The sequence below is a fragment of the Patiria miniata genome, unplaced genomic scaffold (assembly GCF_015706575.1).
Source record: "Patiria miniata isolate m_02_andy unplaced genomic scaffold, ASM1570657v1 HiC_scaffold_5, whole genome shotgun sequence".
NCBI classification, from domain to species: domain Eukaryota; kingdom Metazoa; phylum Echinodermata; class Asteroidea; order Valvatida; family Asterinidae; genus Patiria; species Patiria miniata.
This window is the reverse complement of record NW_024037072.1, coordinates 40090154-40116662: the sequence shown is the minus strand read 5'-3', so window position 1 is coordinate 40116662 and position 26509 is coordinate 40090154. Positions and strand designations below refer to the sequence as shown.

The window sequence follows — 26509 nt, the reverse complement described above, 5'->3', positions numbered from 1 at the left end:
TATTCAACAACACCATATATATGAGTGCTCATTAGCTTAGGAGTAACTTGCAATGGACTGGCATCTCATCCAGGATAGTAGAACTATTCTGTATTGTTGCAGGCTATGGAAATAAGAGTTAAACAAAAGTCCGATGAGTTTATAGATTCTAGACTTTTCAAGTTTTCATTAAGTGGCCTTGATCTCTTGCTTGCATAACACAGCTGCTAGACTCCATCACCAGCAGTCTCCTGAACACAGCGTGGCACGTCAAGGGCCGGTACCACCTCCTGACTAGTATAGTACCCCGCATCAGCGCCCTCCATCTCCTGCAAACTCGGCCGAACCTCCCCAAGGAACTCCTGCGCTGTCTGGGGACTAACTATCTTGCCGCGGCAGCCACGGAGCTGCACAATGCGCTGGTACGGAGGCTAAAGGAGGAGGTTGTCACAAAGAGGAGGGAGACTGGAGGACAGAGACTAGGAGATGATAAGGAGATGTTGGCAGAGAGATGGGGAAGCCTGTGGAAAGATGTAATGCTGGAAGGGATATGCAGCGATGATAGGTAAGAAGCTGAACATATGATTGTCATATATGGCAGCTCTTGGCCTCAAAATTTTCATGTGTGTTGTGGTTCTGCAGCATCGAAAATTGGTACAACTGTCTGGTCAGAAAGTATCTTGGAAAGAAGAGGGGTCTCCAGACACTGTGACGCTAAAATATTTTCTAGCTCTTTTTCCACAATTTTTAAATAATACAACTAACGACAAGCAGAAATTTCCCAACAATTTATAAGACAGACTACTGAAATGAACCTTCTTATGAAAAAGGTTGCCTGAAATTTGTCCAAAAGTGAATGACACAATAAAATACCAAATAAGCAGTTAATACAAATGATGTCGGGTATGGGCACATATTTAACAAAAATGTCTTTGCAAAAATACATGTATATAAGTACTATACATTAGAAAAGGTGGAAGACACTATTACGAGAACATTGCGTATCGCTGTGTTGTTTTATTGGTAACGTTTCGAGAAGTATTACTATACATATATGTTAAAATACATATATGTTAAAAAAAATTATAAGAACATGGGAAAGACAATTGAACATAGAACAAATCAAACATTTCAAGTTAAAACAAAGGATTTTGTCAATGGGGATCAAAACTGGATCAGTATTGGCATGGCTAGGCAAGGCAGCAATGAAACAAAATCCCACAGCAAATCAAAATAATGACAAGATTTTTTTGTAATGGTAGTGCACAATTTGAGGGCATTTTATGACATCTGCTGAAGACTTTCCCATTCGGTGTTGCTTTATCCTAGCTTGGTGAGATACCACACTGCCAAGTACTGGCTTCCTGCTGCCTTGAAGAGCTTCCCCGGTTGCTTTCACTTCCTCATGAGAGAGTTGGTCAAAGCATCAACAGACCAGCCTTTGGAAAAACAAGTTGATGAAGCTGACGTCAGACAACTACATGCGCGCATCGTCCTTCTCAAATACGCAAGGATCAACAGCCTGCTGGATGCTGATTGGTTTGTAAGTTTGTTAACCACCCCGAAAGTTGCGAGCGAGTCAACCGCAAGTCACCACAAGACATCCAGTGTCAAGTCAAAATTATTTTGTTTATTTTATGAAACCAAGATTCCTCAGAAGCGCTCTAGGCACTGTAGCTCACAAGCCTGAAGAAACTTGTAGAGAGAAGACAGTGAAGGAATTACAGTGTTTGAGGTGGGAGGAAAACCCAAGAAAAAAATTCTGGGGAAACCCGCGGGATCGGGTAGAGACTGAAAACCTAATCCTCGTGTGGACCAGGGAAAGGAATCGAACCCGGGCCATAGAGGTGGAAGGCAGTGAAAGAATCACTTTTTCAACCTGACTTCCCTGAGGAAGTAACGAAGATATTTTTGTGTCCTTGTTCATCCCCTGTTTCGTGTGACCTGACTTGTGAATTGACTTGTGATTGGATTTTTGCAATTTCAACTCTTTTTTGTGTGCAAATACCAGTTGAACATGTAACAGATACTAACAGAAGTTACTGATAACTTTAATAACACAAGTGTGTGAAATTTCAGCTTTAAAGCTGATTTCAGCTTTTTTTGTTTTGGATTTCAGCTTTTTTCCCTCACTTGCTGTGTACAAAAGATAGGAGATTTCCAAAGTTCAGTTTTTTTTTTACACATTTTTTCAGCTGTTTTCAGCTATTTTTATCGATGGTCACTCACACCCCTGAATTAACACATAGTGGGTATTCTTTTTTTTTATAAAGCTCACGTATCCGCCAGGACTCGTGCTCAATGCCCTACATCCTTATTGCCCCTGCTCATTGGGCCCATGAAACATTCCAAATACCATCTCAGCTCCCTGGGGAGTATACAGCTCTCGATGCTGCCATTTCGGCGCAAAGCAGGTTAATCAACCACAGTAACCGTCTCTGCCCTCACAGGTACCCATTTTACTCCTGGGTGGAGAGAAGCAATGAGTGACAAAGTGCCTTGCCCAAGGGCACACACACCATGACCCGAGGCTGGACTCAAACCCACAACCTGCAGCTTTACCTGCAGACCACAAATCCAATGCCCTTAACCATGAGGCCACAGCACTAGCTAGCCTGCATGACTTTTTAACTGTTTAGGCCTTCCTGAAATGTGAAAATCAGTTGGCCTCATAGTTTGAAGCATTTTTTTATTGCCAAAGGTTTTGGTCATATTTTTTGCCCAGTAAGAGAAAAGAGTAATGTTCAGAAGCAAATGGGTTTACCTGTCATCTTATTGAAGCCAGAGTCAGGAATAACACTTCTTTCTTATCCCACCTCAGGACACATATCACAACACCATCTCAGCTGGACTCTGGCACACAGAGGATGAAATCCAAGCAGACGCCTTTGCTTGTCTCTGCTGCTCCCCAAAGAAATCAGAGCTTCCCTCGGATGCGGAGATGCGCTTGTTCCGCGAAACCCTACCTCACTTCCTGAACTCGGACTCGGCAGCCTTCCGCAACCAGCTGCGACACAACACGGGCGCGTTCGTCGCTAGGACGTGCGACGGCGGTCTAGTGCTGGTGAAACATCTCAAAAAACTCAGGGCAAAAACGGAGATAAGAAATCTCCATCAGGAGAAGGATGACACAAAAGTAGACAGTGTAGAAAAACCGAAAAGAAATGCTGCAGGTGTCAAGAAAGGACTCTCTGAAATTGAGAAAGAGCAGGTGTCAGCTCTTAAGGAAAGACTCCTCCAAGCACTGGACTGCCTGGATTGGTTAGCTGAAGTCTGTTTTGTGTCTCTGTTCCCCGGAGCATGCTACCAACGGAAGCGGACAGCCCATGATATTCTAGGAGTTGTATTTGAAGCTTTGCTGGGTGATAAGCAGCAGAAGTCCAAAGGTACACAAGTTGATACTTTGTTTTGATCTACTACAGACACCAAACACTGCAGGGTGATCCAAACAACTGCAACCCTGAAACATTTGCCTTTTTTCAAAAAAGCGATATGGGAAGTTTTAAGTTTTGGGTATCGGATTAGAGCTGAGAGTTTTTTCTTTCAAATACTGAAAAAATCATGAAAACAGCACATTGGGTTGCTGAGAAAATGCCAATTATGTAAAAGAAGTGTTTTTTAGTTCGTTCCAAAAGTGCTTCAAACATGTTACCGTAAGCCCACTGTGCAATTGACCTATCGCAGTAGAATCACGGTAGAAATGCGTCAACGCAGCTTGTGAAATGTTGTCCAATTACATGATATACAAAATGCGGAATGCGCAAAATCTGAGACAAACAAAACTTAACGTACAAAATTCCATATGGTTGTCTAAGGGGCGTGGCCAACTCGCAAACGGCGATAGGTCAATTGTCTTTCATTTGTGCAATTTCTTTAACATTATGACATATTTATAATGCTGAAAAGGTTTACATTAGGACTAAAAAGGATGTGATACCTGTTTAGTGGAAAAGTAAAGGTATTTCCATCAAATTAATTTGTACTCTTGTCATATTATGTGCCGTGTTGTTTGTAAGGATTAGGACACAATGCGCTACATGCATTTCATGCACAAATAGGTACAGTACAGTGTAAATCCCTTAAACATGGTAATGCCATTGGAACGGACGAAAAATCACTTCTTTTATATAATTGGCATTTTCTCAGCAACCCAAATGTGCTGTTTTCATAACGTGTTTTTTTCAACGAAAAAGCTCTCAGCATTAATCTGATATCCAAAACATAAACATTCACAGATCACATTTTTGAAAAAAAAAGCCAAACGTTTCAGGGTTGCCTTTTTTGGTTCACCCTGTACAGACTCCAAACACTGGCTTGGTAATGTGGCTCTTACCTTTGATCTGGCTGCGTTTTACAATTTGTTTCAACAGAAATTTCTTCTGATTACCCCCTCAGATACTTCTTCAGAGAATTTGATGGCATGGGCTTTAGCCCATGGAAAATGCAACTTGCTCTCTGCAAGGTATGTATACCTGTTTTTTTTTACTTGCGATAGGAGTTTTTTTTACTTGGGAACATCTTTCATTCAACTAAAATGTATGAAAACTATTTGACATCCCTTTTTGGTTAGTTTTTTTTTTTTAAAGTGCACTTCTATAAACATTAAAATGTCCCATGCTTTTTCTGACAACTGAGGGCGTTGTTGCTGTGACATCATTTTAGGAACACACTCTTCTGTTCAAATTGTGAACCAAAAGATTTGCTCATTGAAAACATTTGTGAGAAAGTTTTCTCGTTATTTTAATGACCTGTTCCGAAGCAACAACGAATAGCAAAAAAAGATAGAAAATTTACAACAGCAAAATATCCGAAATTCCGGGAACTTTTGGTGCTAAAATAGCTGTAACACTGAGATTACAGCCTAATAATACTTCACACTTTTTCTCATGAATATTGAAATTTGCTTTAGCATAAAAACAAAAAAAGGAAGCAAATTACACTTGAAAATAGCAAAAGGAAAATTTAAAATAAAGTTAAATGGGACACAAAGGTGTATTTTCAAGGATCGTATTAAAAACAATTATAATTAATGGGCCCTTTAAGCTTCAAATGTAATCTTTAATATAATGTAGTTCAGCCTGCCTCTGAAACACCAGTCTGAAATGTATGTCGCCACTTTCTTTCACAGGAATGCATCTCTACTCCTAGAATGCATCCAAGATGGCTCCAACGACCTGAGGTCATCGTCATACCATCTCCTCTCCACCTACTACCCAGCTGCTCTACCCTCCTCCCCTGCCTACCCACAAACCTCCTCCTCCCAAGTCATGTGCCTGGCCTTGCAGCTGGTGTCTAGCCCCAAGGTGCAGGAGAGCGAGGCAGGGGCACTGCTCACCAAGCGGATATTCTACAAGTACGTGGCTTGAATCTTTTATTTTTCTTCATAGCTAAAGCATTTTACTTTAAACAATTCATAAGATGGAATTTGCGTCGGGGTGATGTAAATCAATATTAGGTTTTGCCCTTCACCGACGTACAAACACTGTATACTCAGTGTGTTACCTCCCGAGTGAAAGTTGGACAAATTGCTCGGGTGGGACTCGAACCCACAACCTCATAAGATGGTATACAGTGTTTATATGTTGGTGGAGGGCAAAAACTTTATATTGTTTTCCATCACCTCAACGCAAATTCCATCTTATGAGTTGTTTAATTGCGGTACCCGCTGCTACATGTGAATCAGATTCGAACCAGCCAACCGGTACCCTCTTTTGACAAATAGTGAACTGGCATTTCTCACATCCCAAATTGCCAAGTGGCCGAAATAGCGTTTAATACAACCGGTGAATTTATTGTTAATCAGTTGACTTTTTTCAACAACAGTGGTATTAAAACTGGGAGCCAAGGATGATGTTCGGTATAGCCGAATGTTCCGTATAGGGGTGTTCGGTATAGCAGCGCTCCATTGTATTCATAGACATTAACCCTAACCCTGTCAGACGTAACACAGTGCATCAGGTGTAAAATTCTGTGGGACCTTGCTGGATTTAGCCTTAAGCACAAGTGCATAAATGGCCAATTCTGAATCAAATGAGAGCTAGTCCCATTGACTGGTGCCACAGTTGCATCCTGCTGTAGTTGGTGACCACAGACTCGGAGGCACTTTGGCCTTGAGATTTTTTACCCGATGGATCTTGCTACAATGAGCAGACTTGTAATTTTGACAAGCGTTGCATGTTGCTGCATTCAGCAGGGTTTCTAGCCGAAATAGCCCCTAGGGGGATAGGTTAAGCCTGCTGTTATCGGGCAATGTGTTTTGTACCTTAAAAAGCATTTTTGTGTAACCTCAAGTTGTAAACAAAATTATTATTTATCAGACGCTGTACACATTGGGATCGAACAGAGAAGGCAAAAGTGCATATTGAATGCACATATTTTTGAGTGTCTTGAAGTAAAAATGTATTGTCAATAAAATGTTGTGTTATTTATTTAATTCTTATTTTAACTGGGTAGCCCATTCAGTGGAATCCACTGGTTTCCCAGTAAAGAGAAGACAATGTGAAGAAATTACAGTTTTAGATGTGGGAGGAAAACCCACAGAATCAAGTAGGAACTGAAAACCCAATCCACATATTGGCCCAGAAAGGATTTGAACCGAGGTCACATCAGTGGAAGGCGAGGAAAGTACCACTTGTCCAACCTGACTCCCTTGGTAGGTAAATAAGCTTGGAGGTCATAATCAATGAAATTCAAAGCTTTTTGGATTTTAGCTTTTTACATTCATTTTCCAACAGACACTCAGTGGTCAAGTGCCTCAAGAAACTTGACAGTGACCTCAGCACCCCTCCCGGCTCGCCGGTCAAATCCAACGGCCCCTCTGCTGAGAATGGACCGGTCCATTTTGTGGAGAGTTTGTTAACGAGCCTGGCGTACCAGTTGAAGTGCTGCAAGAAAAACCTGCTGCAGGCTGCAGCGGTTACACCCATGCACGGTAAAGCTGTGTCCGTTTTTGCAGCACTATTGGCTGTTCCAAAAAAACAAACACTCGAAGCGCCCTCTTTTTCTCAGTTTTATAAAGCACAGGTCAAATTTGTTTTGATTTGACCCTAAACCTTAAATCATTTAGCTTTTTTGGCCGGGATTATTTTGACGTTGACCGGACCCAGGCGCAGGATTGTTTTTCACAAACCTCGATGCCAGACGGGTTCAGGCCGTCATCTGCGGGTAGCACACCCTGATATTTCCGGCCTCGCTCGCTGCAAGCAGGTCACAGACAGATATTTGAAGCCTTGCTCGCTGCGAGCATATTTCCGGCATCGCTCTTGGTGTGTTTATCCGTCATCCGTTCCGAAAACTGCAAAACCTTCGCGTGTATACCCGTCATACGACGTGAACTGGTTAATATATCGAAAACATAATTTCAATCAGTTCAAGACTTGTCGACATACCATTTGTATACCACTTGATACCAGTCTGTCTTTTCCCCCAAGGTTTGATACGTGCCATCCGAAGGTGCGTGACTGACCATCCATCCACGCTGGAGTGCATCTTTGCATCAGACCCTACCAACTGGTCCACCCTGATGCAGAAACTCCTGGCCACAGTTCAAGACATCACTGGCTTCATCCTCCTCATATTGTCCGGCCGAGACACGGCGAGCCCCGTCACGGAGGAGAATCGGGCTTCGACGACGATGATGGCGCCCTCATTTGGCCAGATGGGAGAGGCCATCGAGAAGCTGATAGCTGACCTAGCGGCCTACCGGGTTGGGGAAGGGGAGGAGTCAGGGGAAGGAGGGGGAGGCGGAGGAGAGGAGATGCTGGCACTGTCTGAGGAGCATCAGCTGATTCTGGCCTGCTGCTGGCTCAATCTCAAGGTGATCATTATTTATTTCAGGTCATCTTCCAAAAATGGTGTTTAAATGATGATCTTTTGCTCAAAAAAATTGCTCAAAGTGGTCAGAAATTGCCTCAGATCGCACCACAGAGCGTCTAGAATACACAATTTTCCGGGGTCCTAGGCGGCCCTCAAACCCCACGCCGTTAGGGCTTTGTGTTTCGTGCTCCCATTCGTTCTGATCAAACTCCAACGCCAAATTCTCACGCTCAGCTCTTACTCAAAGTTGGCAGCCCTGCAGACAATTACTGCTCTGTTTTAGTCGACGGTGTCAGCTATCTTTTTGCAAAGTATACAAATTATTTGCATAATACATTCAAAACCATAATAGGTATGATGTCATATTTTGCAGGAATGTAGTCTACTCCTTGGAGCTTTGGTGGAAACCATGCCGCTGTGCGGTGAAGATGACCCGGGTATCTTGACCTTTGACCAGCTGACCCTGATGGCCGACATCTTGGTGGATGTCCTGACCAGGTGCCGGCACAAGGTATTGTCTGCTGTAGAAATGTGGTGGAAACCCCCCAACCTAATAACTCGCTAGGGCTGTCCATTTTTGAATAATTAAGTATTCGATTATTCAAAACTGCACCTGACCGAATACTCAAATATTAGAAACTTGCCAATCAAGTTATACAGATGCCAGCTGAAGTTGCCTTCCTCGGTCAAAAGCTGCATACAAAGCGCGCTGGTTAAAATTTGCATGTTTATTATGGAACGCTGGAGTGTTTTGCAATTGCAGTAAGTACTGTATAACTGTCCAGGGACTTTACCTAGCTAAAAGAATGGGAACAATATATAGGTGTCAACGAGAAAATTGCCGTCGACAAAAAGGTACCTTCTGGCAATACAAACGTAACTTTATGATTAAAATGACACCACAGTCAAGTGCACATGTGCATAGTTTTCTCTTTTCGACTATTCAAACTGGCAAAAAGCTATTTGAATATTCAGATGATGATTGACTATTTGGTATAATCGGGACAGCCATATAACCGGCCCAAATACGTTGACAGTGTCAGAGCATTTAGCACTACGGTTAACCAAAGCTGTGATAAATTGTGCCTGAAAATGTTGTACACAAAGTATGGTTAATATTAAAGACGAGGAGAGTACAGGCTGGATATTCTTTCAGGTTGGGAGTCAGGTTGGCATAGTGGTACTTTCCTCGCCTTCCACTGCTGTGACCCGGGTGCGAATCCCGTCTGGACCACATGTGGATTGGGTTTTTAGTCCCTACCTGAATCCGTGGGTTTTCCCCAGAATATTCTTAAGGGGTTTCGTCCCTTCTCTAAAGCTGTAATTAGGTGTTGGGCCTCAGCCCAACACCTATTGTTATTGTAAGAATTTACTATTTTTTTTATTATTCTTCTAGACACATTCTTCTCCGGAACTGTTTGTCAAAATGAAAACATATATGAACTTCAATTGTCAATACATGAATGCACAACCAACTGAAGATGTGCTTTTTTGCAATTACGTCATCATGACATCATCATGGGTCACGTGACGTCACTTCAAAAAATAATCAATTTAATCTTTGAAATTCAATATAAAATCAACCGTCAGAGACCGCAACTTGAATTTTGCGGGAATCGACATGATAATATATAATCTTCATTTTATCTTGTGCGCGTAAAATCACGTGACCCTTCCTTCCGGTCGAAACCGGAAGTGCCTAATAATTTGAAAGTGGAAAAAGATATGAACTTGCTTTCAACGGTGTGGATGTCTGCCTGGATTGACCTTTCAAAAAAATAATTGGTGACGTCATGAAGAGTTGGAGCGCCCTCTAGCGGCAGGTTAAAAAACGCGAAAAACGCATTTTCACTTGATGTCTGTGGCGAAGTTTGCGGTAATCGCTTCAAAATTAATGTACATGATGACCATAATGCAGACAACACCTGTGCGCGAAAAAAAATTGATTACGTCATCAGACCGGAAGTTACAATAAAAAGACCTTTAAACCTTCAAAAATTGCTAAAAAATCAACCGTGATAGATATAATCAAGATTTGGCTAACTATAGCACAGTTAAAATAGCTCTTGAACTTTCTGGTAATGACGTCACAATGAAGTATCATATTACAAGCAATCAAAGATTTATAGATTTAATCTTTGAAAATCAATATAAAATCAACTGCTACAGATTTGATTTTGTTTTTTATAGCAATCGATACAATATTGCAGGGTCTTCATTTTTGGTATTAAGTGCAAAATCACTTGACCCTTCCTTCCGGTCGAAACAGGAAGTGCCTTATTATTTGAAATTGGCAGAAGATGCGAACTTGCTTTCAAAGATGTGAGTGTCTGTCTAGGCAGTACTGTACAAAAATTTTACAGGTGACGTCATCAAATGTTAGAGCGCCCTCTGGCGGCATGTTGAAAAATTCAAACATGGATTTAAACATGCATATTTTGAGTGGATGTGTGTGGCAAAGTCTGCGGTAATCCATGGCCCAACACCGTGTGGTTGTTAATACAACCTCTAGTTTCTCCTTAATGTCTCCTTGCTACAGGTTTCTTCAGGCTTGCGAGCTACAATGCCAAGGGCGCTTTTGAGGAATCCTTGGTTTCATTACCAGAAATATATAATGATAATAAAAATGATAACACTCCAGGCTTACTTGGACTGAGTAACTTGTTTCATTCCTACCTATCTCCAGGGTGCTATTGATGGCTGCAACCAGGGCTTTGCCAAGCTGTGCTCTCGTCTGCAGGCCAGTCACTGCCCCAAGCTCCAGGCCATACCCAAGACCATTTTGGACAGGGTTCTAGGGATGGTCACTCAAGTAGGGGCCGGGTCGTCGTTTACCAAGAAGAGTGCGGGGCTCCCCCTGTTGGTGGAGTCTATCGTCAGTGCTGAGCCCCGGGGGCGTGAGGTATGTCACTGAATGCATTGTGTCAGTGAAACATCTTACAGAATCAACACAGTTTTCGATAGAAAAAGATTACTGATAATAAATTATTGTAGCTCAAGGCAAGACATTGTTAGCCCTGCTCATCAAGTCATGAACCATTCCTAACACAACCTGAACTCTTCAGGAGTGTACATCTCAATACTGCCAATTTTAGCACAAACTGCTCAATTAAACATAATGACCACCCCTGGTAGTACTCACTTAAACTTTGGTAGGGAGAAGCAAATTTAGACAAACTGTCTTGCCTAAGAATACAGACACCGCAGCGCCACAAGCTAACTGATGGGTAATTTTCTACATTATGTCTCCAAAAAAATTGTCCGTCTGACTGTTTTTAATATAACTACAAAACAGTTAGGTCAATTTTGAAAATTGTTGGTTGTGCAACCTTGGCCTCAACCCCTATGAGTATTGACATTTTTTTGACACTTGTGACCAAGTTCCTTGCCTTAATCGATTTCAGTGCTGTGTTATGTAAGCTGTGAAAAATCCTGCATGTTGAGAAAAAAAGGCTGATGTGGTTTGGGATTGGAATCATTTGCCCTTGAACATTAATCTGATGTCTTGCCATGATGACTGATAGCCAGGCAAATAATTCAAATCCCAACTGCAGCCCTTTTCACGCAGTCTTTTTTGCATAATCGTCACTGAATCAGCTCACAGTAGAGGCCAGATTGCGCTGATATCGGCTGCTAAAAAGTGGTCTCGTGGCGTGATGAACAGGGGCAATAACTGTGAAGCGCTTTGAGATCTAGCTGAGGTCAGAAGCGCTATATGAGTGACACACATTATGACATGTTGTTGTGATTGTCATTTGCAGAGACCCTTACTGACCTACGTCATGAGGCAGCTGATGGACATAGCCAGCCAGCCCCTCCCACCCGACCCCAATGACAGGCTGGACCTACCCCAGGCCCACGCCCTCAACGTCATGATGGCACTCTTCCGCTGCTCCGCGGTGGGCACTGATATTTTAAGGCATTGCTCCTCGGCGGTGGAGATGGCCATTGGTGGGTTTGCCTCGCCCTGCTGGATGATCAGGAATTGCTCCATGAGACTATTTGGTGAGGGTTTTTTGTTTTGAAGGGTTAATTCTCGTTCCACTCTTTGCAGCCCTGCTGTTCTGTTTCAGTCAAGAGCTAAATTTTATTGTAAAAATAATTACAATTTAAAAACTTATCATTGGCAGACCTCTGAATTGCTAAGCCAGTCTTTCCATCGACCTACTCCCTCTTCCCAAATCATATGTCCAATAGCAATTTTCCTCTTCTGTTGTGGATATAATTCTGTCTAGTAACCTTTTATTAACCCAAATTCTACCGGGCAGCTTTTTTGAAGAAGATTCCTCAAAAATCCTCCGTTTGTGTAATAACAAAAAAAACCTGTGTTATAGTAATAGTTTGCTGTACAGTTCTGATTTCACCTTAAAGGGAATATACAACATTTGCAAACATCGAAATATAAAACTACCAAGTTTTTACGAAATACCTTACTAGGGTGTTGGTAAATGACAGTCTAAAGCATCCTGTAAAATTATGGCACCTGGTGTGAAGTCATTTTCAAGAAAATGGTATTTTTGTATACATTTCCAACGGTGGTCGGCCGACCACCGTTGGAAAAACCTAACTATTTTTCAACTACTGCTCCAACTTTACACTTTTTTCAGTCCAAATTTTGTTTGTTATTGGTTACATGTTCATTAACGGGTGCAGGCCAGCTAGACTGGTTCCCTTACCTTACAATTTTCCGGCATTTATAAATTGATCCATTTTATCTTTAGTGGAGTCAAGGAACCAGACTACTTGAACATTTTTGTTTTTCTTGGTTTTTCCAGCATTTTTTAACACAAAACTTCAAACATGTCAGTGTAACAATATTTGATCTATTATACTAACCCCTGAAATAGTTCATTTCTGAAAATTACAGCAAAAGCCAATGATGTACATTCCCTTTAAGCCGCCAACAGGTCGACCTGCAGTTTGCTTGCACTGCAATGGAACCATTGGCATCAGGCGTCAGCATTAGTTAAAGCGCAAAAGTTATTCTCAGATCACAAAACTGAGAAAGCATGTGATTGTTGTGGAGCAAGCGGCATCTTGACACAAAAAGTCGCAACCATGATCATGTCACCCACGACGCGACAACAATTCCGCGGCATAGACATGATCATGTGACTCCTTCAAAATGACAGTGTGCGTGTTGATAACAATCAGACGATCTTCCATGACCACGTTCGTTCATTCGACCATTTTTGCCACATGCTGATTGGCTACACAATGAAATAAAATGATCCTGATGCGTGCATGATGTTGTAACTTGTAACTTTACATAGGTCGACTGTGATTGATTCCCGCCTGTCAGGAACACGTTCTGTTAACATTTTTCCACTCTTGCGACTGTTAATTTTTTTTAGCACCCACTGATGCCAGTCATCTTAATACTATCGCAGATACACTCAAATCACAAAAAAAAAATCGGCGACTGATATGTTTCCGATGGTCGTAGGTCGGATGCAGCTTGATTCTGAAAAGTCAGTTGCCAACTGATCTGTGTCGTCCCAAGGTCGACCTGAGGGCGGGTTTAAATAGATTGTGACTTGCCTTGAAACCGGATGACTTTTGATTGACTGGTGATTAAACTTGTGATGAATTCAAATAAATCCAATCCTGATATCATACAGCGATGAATTAGATTTTAAAATGAATAATTTAGAACCCCCGCCCCATTGACTTATTGATTTCTCATTATAGGCACTCTGATTGCCCGCATATTCGGACAGAAGAAAGTTCAGGACGAGCACTCCCAAATCAACGCCATGTCAGCGGCCACATTCTTCACCCGCTACCCGACACTGAAGCAGTTCCTCCTTAAGGAGTTGAAGAAGTTCAACCGTGGAGGGGCGGAGCCAGGGAGCGAGGATGATGGGGTGATGAGGTCAAAGGTCACAGATGAGGAAAGAGGGCCAGAAGCCCTGGGACAGGAGCAAGGCAGAGAGGATGTTTTGAGCTGTACTGATGACACAGGCCTTGAGATTCTAAGAGATGCGCGCTTCCAGGAGGGCAGGGTAGAGTGCAGAGGGGAGAAGGGAAGGCTGTTCCTCCATCCAAGCTTACACCCTGTGCTGACTTTGCTGTCCAAGCTGGGGCCTGGTGTCGGCAGTGACGATGTTCAGTAAGTGGGGGTGTAAAAGAAGTGACTGAAAGAGAGGTGCTGTTCTGAGAAGTGAGAGAGGTGTTAACTTGATGTTTTTTGGGGTATTCTGACTAACAACAGAACAGGGACCAGTTTATGGCTGTAGCCAGAATTCTGGATTTTTCATGTTTTGGGGGTAAAATCTTTCTGGCATTCCATCCCTTTGCAGGCTGGAAAAATATATCCTTGTGTTGTGGGCAACGAGAAGAAAAGAAAATAGCTACCAGAAAATTTGTTGCACCTTGTTTGATCGTTGCTCATTTGCCAATAAGAAAATTGGTGTCTGCTATATGTTGTTTTAAGTGCCAGACTAGGCCTTCCAAGTGCGGTCGATCGAACTAATATTTTCTGTATGGATGCGCCACATTCACATGTGTACAGCAATTCCTAGTTTAAGGACTACTTCTACTGGAGAGTCTAGGGTCATTGCCATGGCAATTGCCATGCTAGTGTGAGACACGAATGCATGTATCGTAAGTTCTTTGTAGACATAAGTGTGCACCTATATATGGTATTACGATGTGAGTATGTATATTTTATTGCAATCGTTTTGTGCATGCGTGGCCGTATTTCATGTGTCAAATTTTCAGGCCCTGGAGCAAAGACCCACTGGCATCCATGGGAGAACAATAAATACTTGCAACTAGAAACAGTCTCTGAACATCATCCCATTCAGTTTTCCTCTTCACACCCTTCTGAAAGAGAAGGGTCCAACAACAGCTAATAATGAAGGCAGCTTATCATGGAAAAAAAAAATTGTTTTTGTTAACAACACATATCAACAAATTCTAATAGATCTCACTCATAGGACGCCATCTTTGTTGGAAAATTACAACTACGTATTCAACGCCATCAGGTGCATGTGCACGCAGTGTGCAAAATGTTCTAAACGCAGGCATGCTGCTTGAAATTTCTTTGAAAAACAACGCAGCCGATGCGAGCAACAATTTGACGCAATAAAATAAAATGCTAATGTACGTGGCAATCTGTAGGAAGTGACGTCATTTGATAGAGACCAATAGAAAATTGGTCATAGTTAGGATTGAGTGCTGTTTTGTTGATCCTCTGAGGGTCTGTATGCATTTTTTCAAACAGTCACAGTCTCTCAATGTGGTTTAGCCTCTTAAATCAACATTGATTTGATGACTTACAGGTCACTCCGTGAATTCATGCAACCGGTCCAACAGCTGGCCGGCAGTGCAATCTATGCAGTACGGGAGCTGGCGGCCCGCTCACTGGTTCCCCTCATACCGCAGTGCGACATGCCACAGAAGATCGCCGGTATCATCCACCAGCTGCCTAGCAGTGCCCAGTCCGTCCGAGATTTCAATCGTCTCCATGGAGACCTGCTACAGGTGGAGAAGTTGTTTGAGGCCGCCGAGCAGAATGAAAGGTAGACATAATGTCGTCAATAGGACTGTCCTTGGAGATCTACTTTTCTATTAGGATATCCGTTCCGTTCACAAGTACCCCCTCACCGACAAACAAAGTACAGTTGGGGGTGACCGACCAATGCCATTTTGCCTGACTGCAATTTTGCCGCGACGTGCGGCCGTACCACTGCGTGTACATAGTACAAATCCCCATGTGCACCTGCGTCACACACAAGGAACGGTGCACGTCAACCAGCTAAATGTCCCGCCCATGGGATGTCGTTGCTAGATAAAAGGGCGCCCTCTTTTGTTGGCGCACGGAGCTCATAGCTTACTGGGATCTTTTGTATGTGTTGCTGAGTATACCTGACTGTGTAGTTTTCAATGGTGAGAGTATTTTGCTGTTCCTCATCTCTATTATTTCACTAAGATTGTATGAACTAGGAGTAAATGTAATGTAATAAGGGAAACATATGTGCTTTGCCAGTTTTAAACAATTAAGTTTAAAACCGGCTTGGGGCCTGGATGCTGATAATGGACTGAGCCAAATGCGAGGGCCATTTTTGGCGACCAGCCTCTAGCCAGTTCTAAACATACTTGTTTAATACTGGCCAAGCATGTATTTATTCCTGTTCATTAATATACCTTTTCGGTCAAAGTCCAACAATTTTGTTCAACAAGATTATTTCATGTTTTTAGAAACACCCCTCTAGCTATGTTATGCTATGTGCCTCTCACGAGTAGTCGTAAACAACTCCCAATATGGAGATTGGCGCATGCCTTGCACATACTGCGTGATGTGGCGCAGAACACAGCTGTGTCGGTGTAGTGTGAATTTAGGATTGCGAAATACAGAGTCCTTGGTAGTATCGCACATGCCTAACTGAGGATTGTGAATGTCCAACCCATAAATTAATTAGGGTAAATTGCACTGGATTTCATAGGAGTCCAAAGTTCATCTGACACTTGAAAAGTGTTAGAGATTAGCCAGCCAGTGTTTTATCGACCATTTAAGACTGGCCACATGACGGGCTCTCAACCAATAGGAATGGGTAAACTGCCTTAGGTATTTATGAACCAGGAGTAAATACAATGTAATACCATTTACTTCAAGTGCTTAAGGGTTTAACACAAGATAGGCAGAAATTCAGAAACAATAGACTGAATTATATTGTCTCGTGTTTTTTGTATTATCTGTCTTCAGTTTTCAACAGGAAGACTTGGTCTGTATTCAATCCAAGCTTAGCTCCCGAACATGGATAGCCGGGGACAGCAACCCCTGTGCTCCAATCAGAGCCCTGTTTGTCAATGTGGCCCTGGCTGTAATTGCAGAGTGTCACCGAGTGTGTCCAGGTTCAGGGGCCATAACCTGTGTGTCAAAAATGATGGACATTTTGAGGGGATATTTTGAGAGCGCTCCTCCACCATTTCAGGTCTGTAAAGATTCATTGTTGTTTTTGCTTGAACATGCTGAATATTATATAATTCTGGGATTTTATATTAAAAAAATTACTAAGCTCAGGTCAACGCTTTCCAGCCCTATTTTGACAGTTCTTTTCCTTGGCGATAAGTTGTAATGTCATTATATGGCAGTAAGCCAGTGAGCAAAGTTTTCTCACAAATATTTTCAATGAGCACATTTGGGGTTCATAAGTTGAACAGAAAACCCCTAAACTGAACAGTGTCTTCCTGAAATTGACATCACAGCAACAGCCCCCTCAGTTGTCTGGAAAAGCATGGAAAATCTTAAAAGTTTAAAGAAGTGCACTTTTCAATAAAATTAACCAAAAAGGGATGTCAAATAGTTTTCATAAATGTAAGAGGAGTAGAAAGTTGCACAAAATACGTTCCTAAGAAAAATGTCATGGACCCTTTAAACTTTTCTTTGCTTCTTTTTGCTGTTGAAGGCATTTTGTAAGGTAAAACTATACTCCTTTCTGTGAGTATACAAATATTGAGTGGCTCAGCGTGGAATGGGAGGAATATTATCGCAAGGTAAAATTTGGACTTTTCCATTTCACGAGGCGAAGCCGAGTGAACTGGAAAAGTCCAGATTTTACCGAGCGATAATATTCTTCTCATTTCACAATTTAAAGCCACTCAATATTTGTTTTATATAACTGACATATAGATCCTTGTCATTTGATATATTTGAGCTTTTATTTCAATACAAAACTGGAGGAAAATGTATCTCCCTCTTCCAAACCATCCCTTCACAAAAATGTTTGAACCCAACACTGTAGCGCTGGCTCTTTGGAACGATACGCCCTACGTGCAACGCTGAACGCGCACACCAGCATGCAATTGCACACACATACCGCGTCATGGTCCTAACTGTTCAATAGTATTTCCCATTCCCCATGGGCGGATAGTACTTTTTGAGCCGCGGCGTGAATGGGAACAGTAACGAATGTCGCGTGATGTGAGTTCCACCAATCAAATGACAAGGATCTGTATGTCGGTTATATAATATCCTTTATCAACATTTGTAATTCTTGTTAGTCATAGTACAATTGAGCTTTGTGTGTTTTTCCCTCTGTATTTGTACTTACTATTTGATTTGTGAAAGTATTTCTTCTTAAGGAAAAATATAAGTTACCTGTTACAACGGTAAATGTTTCTCTTTTTACCCCTCAGCCGAGAGGCTCGAGGGGTATTGTCATCGCCTAGGGCGTCCGTCCGTCCGGATGTATGTCTGTCTGTCCGTCCGTCCGTCCGTCCGGGCAGCTTAGTTTCCGGATGATAACTTGAGTTAGAAATGTTGTTTGGGGTTGTAACTTCGGTAGGGGGTTGCCCTTGGGAGTAGGCAAGTTTGGATTGGTTTTGAGGTCAAAAGGTCAAAGGTCAAGGTCACCGTGGTGAGTTAAATGTAAATGGTTTCCGGATGATAACTTCAGTTAGAAATGAGATTTTGGTGTCTAACTTTGGTAGAGGGTTGCCCTTGGGAGTAGGCAAGTTGGGATTGGTTTTGGGGTCAAAAGGTCAAAGGTCAAGGTCAGCATGGTGAGATAAAGGTAAATGGTTTCCGGATGATAACTTGAGTTAGAAATGAGATTTTGGTGTCTAACTTTGATAGGGGGTTGCCCTTGGGAGTAGGCAAGTTGGGATTGGTTTTGGGGTCAAAAGGTCAAAGGTCAAGGTCACCGTGGTGAGTTAAATGTAAATGGTTTCAGGATGATAACTTGAGTTAGAAATGAGATTTTGGTGTCTAACTTTGGTAGAGGGTTGCCCTTGGGAGTAGGCAAGTTGGGATTGGTTTTGGGGTCAAAAGGTCAAAGGTCAAGGTCACCATTGTGAGTTAAAGGTAAATGGTTTCCGGATGATAACTTGAGTTAGAAATGCGATTTTGGTGTCTAACTTTGGTAGAGGGTTGCCCTTGGGAGTAGGCAAGTTGGGATTTGTTTTGGGGTCAAAAGGTCAAAGGTCAAGGTCACCAGTGTGAGTTAAAGGTAAATGGTTTCCGGATGATAACTTGAGTTAGAAATGCGATTTTGGTGTCTAACTTTGGAAGAGGGTTCCCCTTGGGAGAAGGCAAGTTGGGATTGGTTTTGGGGTCAAAAGGTCAAAGGTCAAGGTCAGCATGGTCAGTTAAAGGTAAATGGTTTCCGGATGATAACTTGAGTTAGAAATGAGATTTTGGTGTCTGACTGAGGTAGGGGTTTGCCCTTGGGTACAGGCAAGTTGGGATTGGTTTTGGGGTCAAAAGGTTAAAGGTCAAGGTCACCGTGGTGAGTTCAATGTAAATGGTTCCGAATGATACCTTGAGTTAGAAATGAAATGTTGGTGTCTAACTTCGGTAGGGGGTTTCCCATTGGTACAGGCATGTTGGGACTGGTTCTGGGGTCAAAGGCCAAAGGTCAAGGTCACCACGTTGAGTTAAAGGTTAATGGTTTCCGGATGATAACTTGACTCTGGCTGAGGGGTTTCAACAGCAACGCTGTTATTTTTGTTTTTCTTGTTATCTTTTGCACAGATTGGTATAGCTACACTCAACGGTGTCATGTCAGCTGCCTACCTTCGCTTGATCACACTGACCTCAGATACCGTGACCCCTGACCTGCTGACCTCAGCTCAGGCCCTTTTGACCTCGCATGACTCCGACGTGAAATTGGCAACTCTAGCATACCTACAATCAAACGTGACGGACATTCTTGACTGCGGCGATGTGTCCAGAATACAGACACTCCGAGAAAAACTAGCAAACTTGTTGACAGACGCTGAACTAGACATCAGATGTTTAGAAAAGGCTCTTGCATTGTGGGTAGACTTGGGACAAGGGGAAGGGCCTGTATCCGAGCTGCCCTGTGATTGGCAGTGCCTGTGGAATGCACTGACGGGATTGGTGGAGGGCAAAAGGGGGAGTGGCCTGCTTGCCGCTGCATTGCCTGCTATTGGTCAGATGTTACAATGGAGCATACAGACTAATCAAAACAGGTAAATGATGTATTGGTAGTTATTTTTCACAATTTACCCTTTTCAAACCTTTTCTTGTAGTTTGTTCAACTTAAACCCTTACAGTTTCCGCTTGCAGTTGGGTGAACTGCAACCAACATTGAAGAGTTACTATGCATAATTATATTGCCAGAATTTTTAGTAGAACACTATAATTTACGTTAGATTCACAAAAATGTTTGTTTTCTTATTCCTTTGAACCGATTCATTATCATGAAATATGCCAGACGGTTAGAGTTTCTTTTGGCGCAGATGTTGTGCTTTACTGATGTCAAGTCCACTTATATTTTTTTCCTGCCAGTTGGGTGTATGTTGACGTCTGGTGTAACTGGATGGTCACATACAGCCATCCCTCTCAATGCGAGACCAAACGATTAGCTACCGTTCAGTCCGTGAGAATAGCTGCACCGATAGTATGGAGCAAAATAGCAGACGAACACACCGAGGACCAAATAGATATAGCTTTGGAGTAAGTCCGTAACTCACTTTCATTTACTCTCTTTGTAGCATTATTTGCACTCCATGCTCATCAGTGCTTTCCAAAAACTCTTCAATGTTGAGTCAAGTCCCTCATTTAGTTAAGTCTGAATTTGAGTGTTGTTGACTCGAGTCGCTGACTCAGACTTAAAGCTACAGTCCATCATTTGTAATTTGTGCATTTTGTTCGTTTGAAGCAACAAAAGAGTTCAAAATCTAATAAATGATACTGAGCAACTAACCTGATGAAGTTTCAGCTAAGCTTCAGCTGTACATTCCGAGAAAAACAGCATTCTAAGATCTCAATTTCAAATCAAAAGTTACTGAATCTTGTTTTGAATTGTTTTGTAATTGCAGCTATACGCGGCGTCGCGCACTGATCCGACGAATTACAACAACCGCGCACGCGTGTGCGTCGTTCCAATACTTGTGCGCGCTGCGCTGAATAACAAAACGAACTACTAATTTAAATTTTCCTACGGTGCTTCTTAAGAATCACCGTTGGAAATGCCTTCTTTCGTTGATTACTTCAAAATGACAGCTTCCCAGAAAGATTAATTTCACAGGGAGTTTAGTTCCCTTACTATCTTTCAACCAAGTTTGTTTTTCAACAGTAATTACGCTAGTTACTTTTCGGATGGCTGCAAATGATGGACTATAGCTTTAAGTCTGACTCAAGTCGCTATGTTATTTTTACTTGAGACTTGACTTGGCAAAAAATGACGTACAACTTGATTTGACTCGGGAAAAATTTGACTTGCGACTTGCCTGGAATAAATTTGATTTGCTGACATTCACACTTTGGTTAAAATAAACTTTCGGACATACTCAAAAATCAGTTGAACAGACAGCCAAGGACCTGATGTACATGCAGCGAGCTAGGCGTCCTGCATGGTATTTGTGCAGTGCATGCCGGTTGGTGCCATGGAGATCAGTGCCGTTGGCTGCAGTTGTGTAACAAGGCACCGCATTGCCATGCTGCACATTACTGATCAGTGTGTAACAGCATAGAGGAAGGGACATCATCTTGAAAAACTTGACTTGAGACTTGTGACTTGACTTCGAATAACTTCACTTGTGACTGGACTTGAGTCGGGAAAATTTGATTTGTGACTTGACTCGTGGTCTGGAGCATTGAATTCAAGATCTGCAAGTAATTCTGCAGGTTGTGGGTTTGAGTCCAGTCTGCAGCTATGGTGCGTGTGCCCTTGGGCAAGGCACTTTGTCACTCTTTGTTTACTCATTTCTCCCCACCCAGGAGTAAATGGGTACCTATGAGGGCAGAGATGGTTATTGTGATTGGTTTTAGCTGCTTTGCACCTAAATGGCAGTAAACTCCCAGGTAGCTTAGACGGTATTTGGAATGCTTCATTGGCCCAATGAGAAGAGTAATAATGGTGTAGCGCCTTGAGCACCAACAGTAGTGGAAACGTGCGCTTTACACATTATTATATTAAGATGATATTTTTTTGAAACTCCACAAAATAGAACATTCCACAGACCAGCATTTTGTGTCTTTCCTCTGTTCATACCAAAGCTTGCTGATTGCGCTGCTACACCTCTTACAAGATGAGGACCAAGACATTCGATTGGCAGCTGCTGGGCTTGTGTCGCTACGGTTACCCAGAGGAGCACACTGTCTGCAATTCAGTCATCTTCACTGCAATGTTGCTCAACAGGTGGGTTAGTGTAGTAGGTTCATAGTAGGCCTCCGTCGGTCAAAGATGACCATAGATGATGTATCCTAGTTTTCTGTCCTATTGGAGCAGCATCGTCTGTGACTGTAGAGACCAATGCGAGAGTGGGTTAGTGTATGAATTTTTAAAACACATGGGATGGTTTATGGTGCAACATATGTCGAGCAATGGATTTAGGAACAGTAAATGGCCCTTTATGGCTTACGCATGCAGTCCAGTGTTTCAAAGACACTGTGTATTCTCAGACTGGCTTGCTTACTTTTGGCACAGATCAGTGCACACAACTGTTGAATGAAGAATACCATTGTCCAGTGGTTACGTTTTTTTACTCGTGTACGATGGTGCGTGGGTTCAAACCCTGCCAGGAACATGGTGTTTGTGGCCTTGGGCAAGACACTTAACTACAATTGCCTCTCTCCACCCAGGAGTATGGATGGGTACCTGTGAGGATAGAGGACCGAATGTGCGCCGATGAATGGGGGAATAATTGTAAAGCGCTTTGAGATTGTTGATACAATGGAAAGCGCTATAATTGTAAGCATTAATATAATTCTCATTTGAATTTGCACAAACGCATGACAGGTTTTGTTTGAGGCAATCAAGTGTCCTTCAAAGCTTCACTGTTCAGAATCAATAGCGGAGTCTTCCTCATTGTTTTCCTTGGCAAATTATACATTTCAGGGACAGCATTTTACAGACCGACATTTCAACTAATACTCATTGTTGAATAGAGGCGGTTTTTCTTTTTCTCACATTTTTTTTAAAATTCAAGGCCACAGGCTCCATTTATTTGAAAGTTGGAAATTGAGTTTGGGATCTTTATAATGGTAATTTTCAAATCTCACTGACAGGATCTTCAACAGGCACAATGCTTGAACATGCTACCCCCACCTCCAATTTGAAGTCATAGCTTTGGGGGATGTTAACCAGTTCGCGCCGGGATTATTTTGACATTGACCAAACCCAGGCGCAGGATTGTTTTTCACAGACCTCGATGCCAGACGGGTTCAGGCCGTCATCTGCGGGTAGCACACCCTGAAAGTTCTGGCCTTGCTCGTTGTGAGCGGGTCGCTGACAGATATTTCCGGCTTCGCTTGTTGCGTGTTTATCCGTCATCCGTTCCGTAGACTGCCAAACCTTTGCATGTATACACGTCTTTCGACGAATTGATGAGAGTTTGATGGTTATATATTCTGTTATATATATTTTAACTGTTCAGTATTATAATTATTATACATGTAATTGAATCCAAAAATTAAAAAAAAATTTAAAAAGTCCAAAAATCCAATTTCATTGGAAAGGCCATTTTTCAGGCTCTCTGTCTTTAAAGGGAATATACATCATTTGCTTTTGCTGTAATTTTCAGAAATGGTTGGAATTGGGGGGTTGGAAATATAAAGCAAATATAGTTACACTGACTTTTTGGAGGTTTTGGGTTCGAAAATGCTATAAAAACCAAGAAAAACGATCATTTTCCTGTAGTCTGGTTCCCTGACTCCATATAAGAAGAAACAGAGCAGTTTACATACATTGGGGAATTGTAAGGTTAGGGAACCAGTCTAGCTGGCTCGTACCCGTTCATAGGTTTGTAATCGATTGTAAACAAGTGCGATGGTCAATTGGGGCCAGTATTTGAAAAAAAAGCCAGTTGTTTCCAACGCTGATCGGCCGATCAGCGTTGGAAATTGATACAAAAATACCACTTTTCTTGAAAATGACAGTATACCAGGTGCCATAATTTTACAGGATGCTTTAGACTGTCATTTACCAACATCCTATTAAGGTATTTTGCAAAAACTTGGTAGTTTTATTTTTCGATGTTTGCAAATGTTGTATATTCCCTTTAATCTAAATTGTTTGACATTTCTGATTGTTTGCCTTTCTGTAGGTGTTAGTTGACTACCTGTGTCGGGCGTTCTTCTGGTCTCCCAAATTCATGACATCAGTTCTCGGCTTGCTTCAGGGATCAGTGGATTTATCAGAAGCCACCCACCAACTTGCTTCTGGGTATGTTGTAAAAACAACTTTTATGAAGAGATTAACCCTATAGCTAACCCCCCTAGGCCCTTTTTGCTAGGAACCGTCTTGAATCCTCCAAAATCCTCCAAAATGTTTCAAAATGTTGCAACAACGCCTAAATCCTTTAAAATCGTCAGACAGTCCTGCCTCAAAAATTCATCCCCAATCCTCCAAAATCATCCTCATCTTCAAACACCATTCATCCTCCATCCTCCAAAATCATCGTGTTTCTCAAATGCCATTCATCCTCAATCCTCAACAATCCTCCAAAACCTCAATGAGGATTTTGGAGGATTGAGGTGGGTTAGGGTTAAGACGAGTATTACCATCTGTTTGTGGTACATTCATGTGCTTCGTCCGACCATGTAATCAGCAGTTTTGTAGTCGAGTACTGTTGTCCGAGTACAAAGTGCTATCGAGCTATCGAGAACCACTTGCATCCAAGTACTTACGGGTACCTGAGTCCAAGTGCTTAGACCTTCAATTACAAGTTCTTTATGGAGCACCCTATTGAAAACAGTTAAAATCTCAAGTAATTTAGCAACATGGATGTTATGGGCTACGTTTGAGCAAGAATTGATAAAACCGAGCATTGACGTCTCTGAATGAGATTTTCTTCATTCAAAAATAAATTACTTGACTTTTCCCCGAGTCCTTATACGAGTACTTTGATGATTGAATAGTCGAGTCCAAGTACTTTGCTTTTGATGATGAGTACCGTGAGTTCAAGTCCGAGTATTTTGATATTTTAGTATTAGTGCGAGTACGAGTATCCTCAAAAAGTACGCCTGTACTTGAGTAGGAGTACTGAGTGCGAGAACTACAACACTGTTATTGGGGATGCCCCCAGGAAAGTCTCATCACACCCAGAGAATGAGATCTCACCCAGAGAATGAGATGATGTTGACTACTCAAAAGTCAGAGTTGTACTCAAGACATCGGGTTTCACCTCAACGACATCTGGCTCCCACTACTCCAGACTGATGGATCCCCTATACCCTAGGTCCTCAGCTATACCTTAGACTGATGGGTCTCCTATACCCTAGGTCCTCCCTCTACTGAGACTGCAACCCTTCTGTTCCACCTCATTGGGCACACCAAGCTAGCTCTGGGATCCTAGCTACTTGGAATCCACACAGGATGCAACATCACACTTCACCAATTTGGCGTTTTTTCTACTTAAGTGTTTACTTTCTTAGAGTTTAGGCACTCTCCTGAAGACGGTCAGAGCATACTGACCGGAACGTCGAGTTTATACCTCTGATTCTTTTCAGAACCATTCTCTTAATTGAGAAATTATTCACACATGGTGTTTCCGCAAACCTTTCATTATTATTTTGGAGTTGTACTCGTATTCACAACCATTCTCAAGTTAAATATGACGAAGGCATGTTTAGTTATCATATACCCCCTGTTACTTGTGACTTGACTTGATTATAACTCTGCTCAAAATATATTGGATCGGGAATCTGTCTGTTGGACGTGTTTGTGAAGTTAATTGGATTGAAAGATTTTCAAGTAAGAGTCAAAGTAAGTTACACGCATCTACTGAATTGTTTTTATCTCGTAGTGGTACTCATCTGTTTGGACAAGAGAGTGCCAACATTTATGCTGAGGGTGTCATGGAGGCAAAGGTTCTGTACCAAGCACTTGTGGTAAGCAAAAACCCTCCTGCCTTATTCACCAACGACAGTTGTTGCATGGGATGCATTATTTGTAGCCCTCTCCCTGTGCAACACAGCAGCAAGCACAACAAGGTGTACAAATCTGTGGGACCTTGTTGCATTTCAGAAAACACCAACAGCAACGCAACTGCTACTAAGTCAGTTCTGTACTCAAATTGTGTGTGCACACATCTAGATTTTCTCTTCGGGATAAACGATCCACCATGCCCACGCGAAATATTAAAGGGTACTAACAAATTTTGAGATATGTTCTTGTTCTGTATGAAGTAAAACAAACTTTGGACTGAACCATGTTTTCAAGTACTTTTGTACTCTTAACTTTTGTGAGAGTCTTAAATTATCTGAGACAAATTTCTAATTGTATATTTGGTTACCATCGCCCCCATAGACTTGTGTTATCTGCCGCCTTTACACTCAAAATCAGTGAATGTTCTTATGCACATTGGCTGTTGGAATACCAATGGCCTGTTTAAGACAAAACAACAGTCCTGAATCCTTCAATTTAAATACGATTTTTCACACACCCTAGCAGGCTAAGGTTAAAGAGAGTCACTTTAAGATCCTATTGCAGCTAGTAAACGCGTGCTCTGAGGCCGTTTGGCCTTCAGATGGTTGATTTGACGTTGAACAAAGAAATTGAAAAGTTGAACAAAGAAATTGACTGGAACGGGGTTTGAACCTGCGACATCCGGATTACAGTTCCAGTGCTTTAACCAACTGAGCTATCCAGCCCTATGTTGGCGGTTACACGCAGCAAACATGGCACTTTGACAAGTCTTGTTGAATCGAGTGTTGTCAAATTGAAGAGGGTATCCCGCCATGATCGTTAAGGGAAGTAGGGTGAATTTTTCAAGCATGCTGAAAAAAACAATCTCATCT

General features: G+C 42.1%; 1 protein-coding gene and 1 non-coding gene across 10 annotated transcripts in view; one reads left to right on the top strand and one right to left on the bottom strand.

Moving 5' to 3' along the window:
* Positions 1-26509, top strand: part of LOC119742025 (thyroid adenoma-associated protein homolog) — a 67473-nt gene that overhangs the window by 36148 nt on the left and 4816 nt on the right. For all 9 annotated transcript variants that reach the window (XM_038218041.1, XM_038218040.1, XM_038218039.1 and 6 more), the window contains 18 exons: positions 204-544; positions 1309-1522; positions 2801-3365; positions 4375-4441; positions 5108-5332; positions 6714-6910; positions 7410-7795; positions 8168-8305; positions 10481-10696; positions 11556-11799; positions 13486-13906; positions 15081-15320; positions 16505-16733; positions 19274-19734; positions 20054-20221; positions 21767-21908; positions 23815-23933; positions 25516-25600. In XM_038218041.1, coding sequence (XP_038073969.1) covers positions 204-544; positions 1309-1522; positions 2801-3365; positions 4375-4441; positions 5108-5332; positions 6714-6910; positions 7410-7795; positions 8168-8305; positions 10481-10696; positions 11556-11799; positions 13486-13906; positions 15081-15320; positions 16505-16733; positions 19274-19734; positions 20054-20221; positions 21767-21908; positions 23815-23933; positions 25516-25600 — 4458 coding nt within the window. The remainder of the gene's footprint in view (positions 1-203; positions 545-1308; positions 1523-2800; positions 3366-4374; positions 4442-5107; positions 5333-6713; positions 6911-7409; positions 7796-8167; positions 8306-10480; positions 10697-11555; positions 11800-13485; positions 13907-15080; positions 15321-16504; positions 16734-19273; positions 19735-20053; positions 20222-21766; positions 21909-23814; positions 23934-25515; positions 25601-26509) is intronic.
* Positions 26289-26362, bottom strand: Trnat-ugu. The gene has a single exon. It is a non-coding gene; the product is annotated as a tRNA-Thr (tRNA).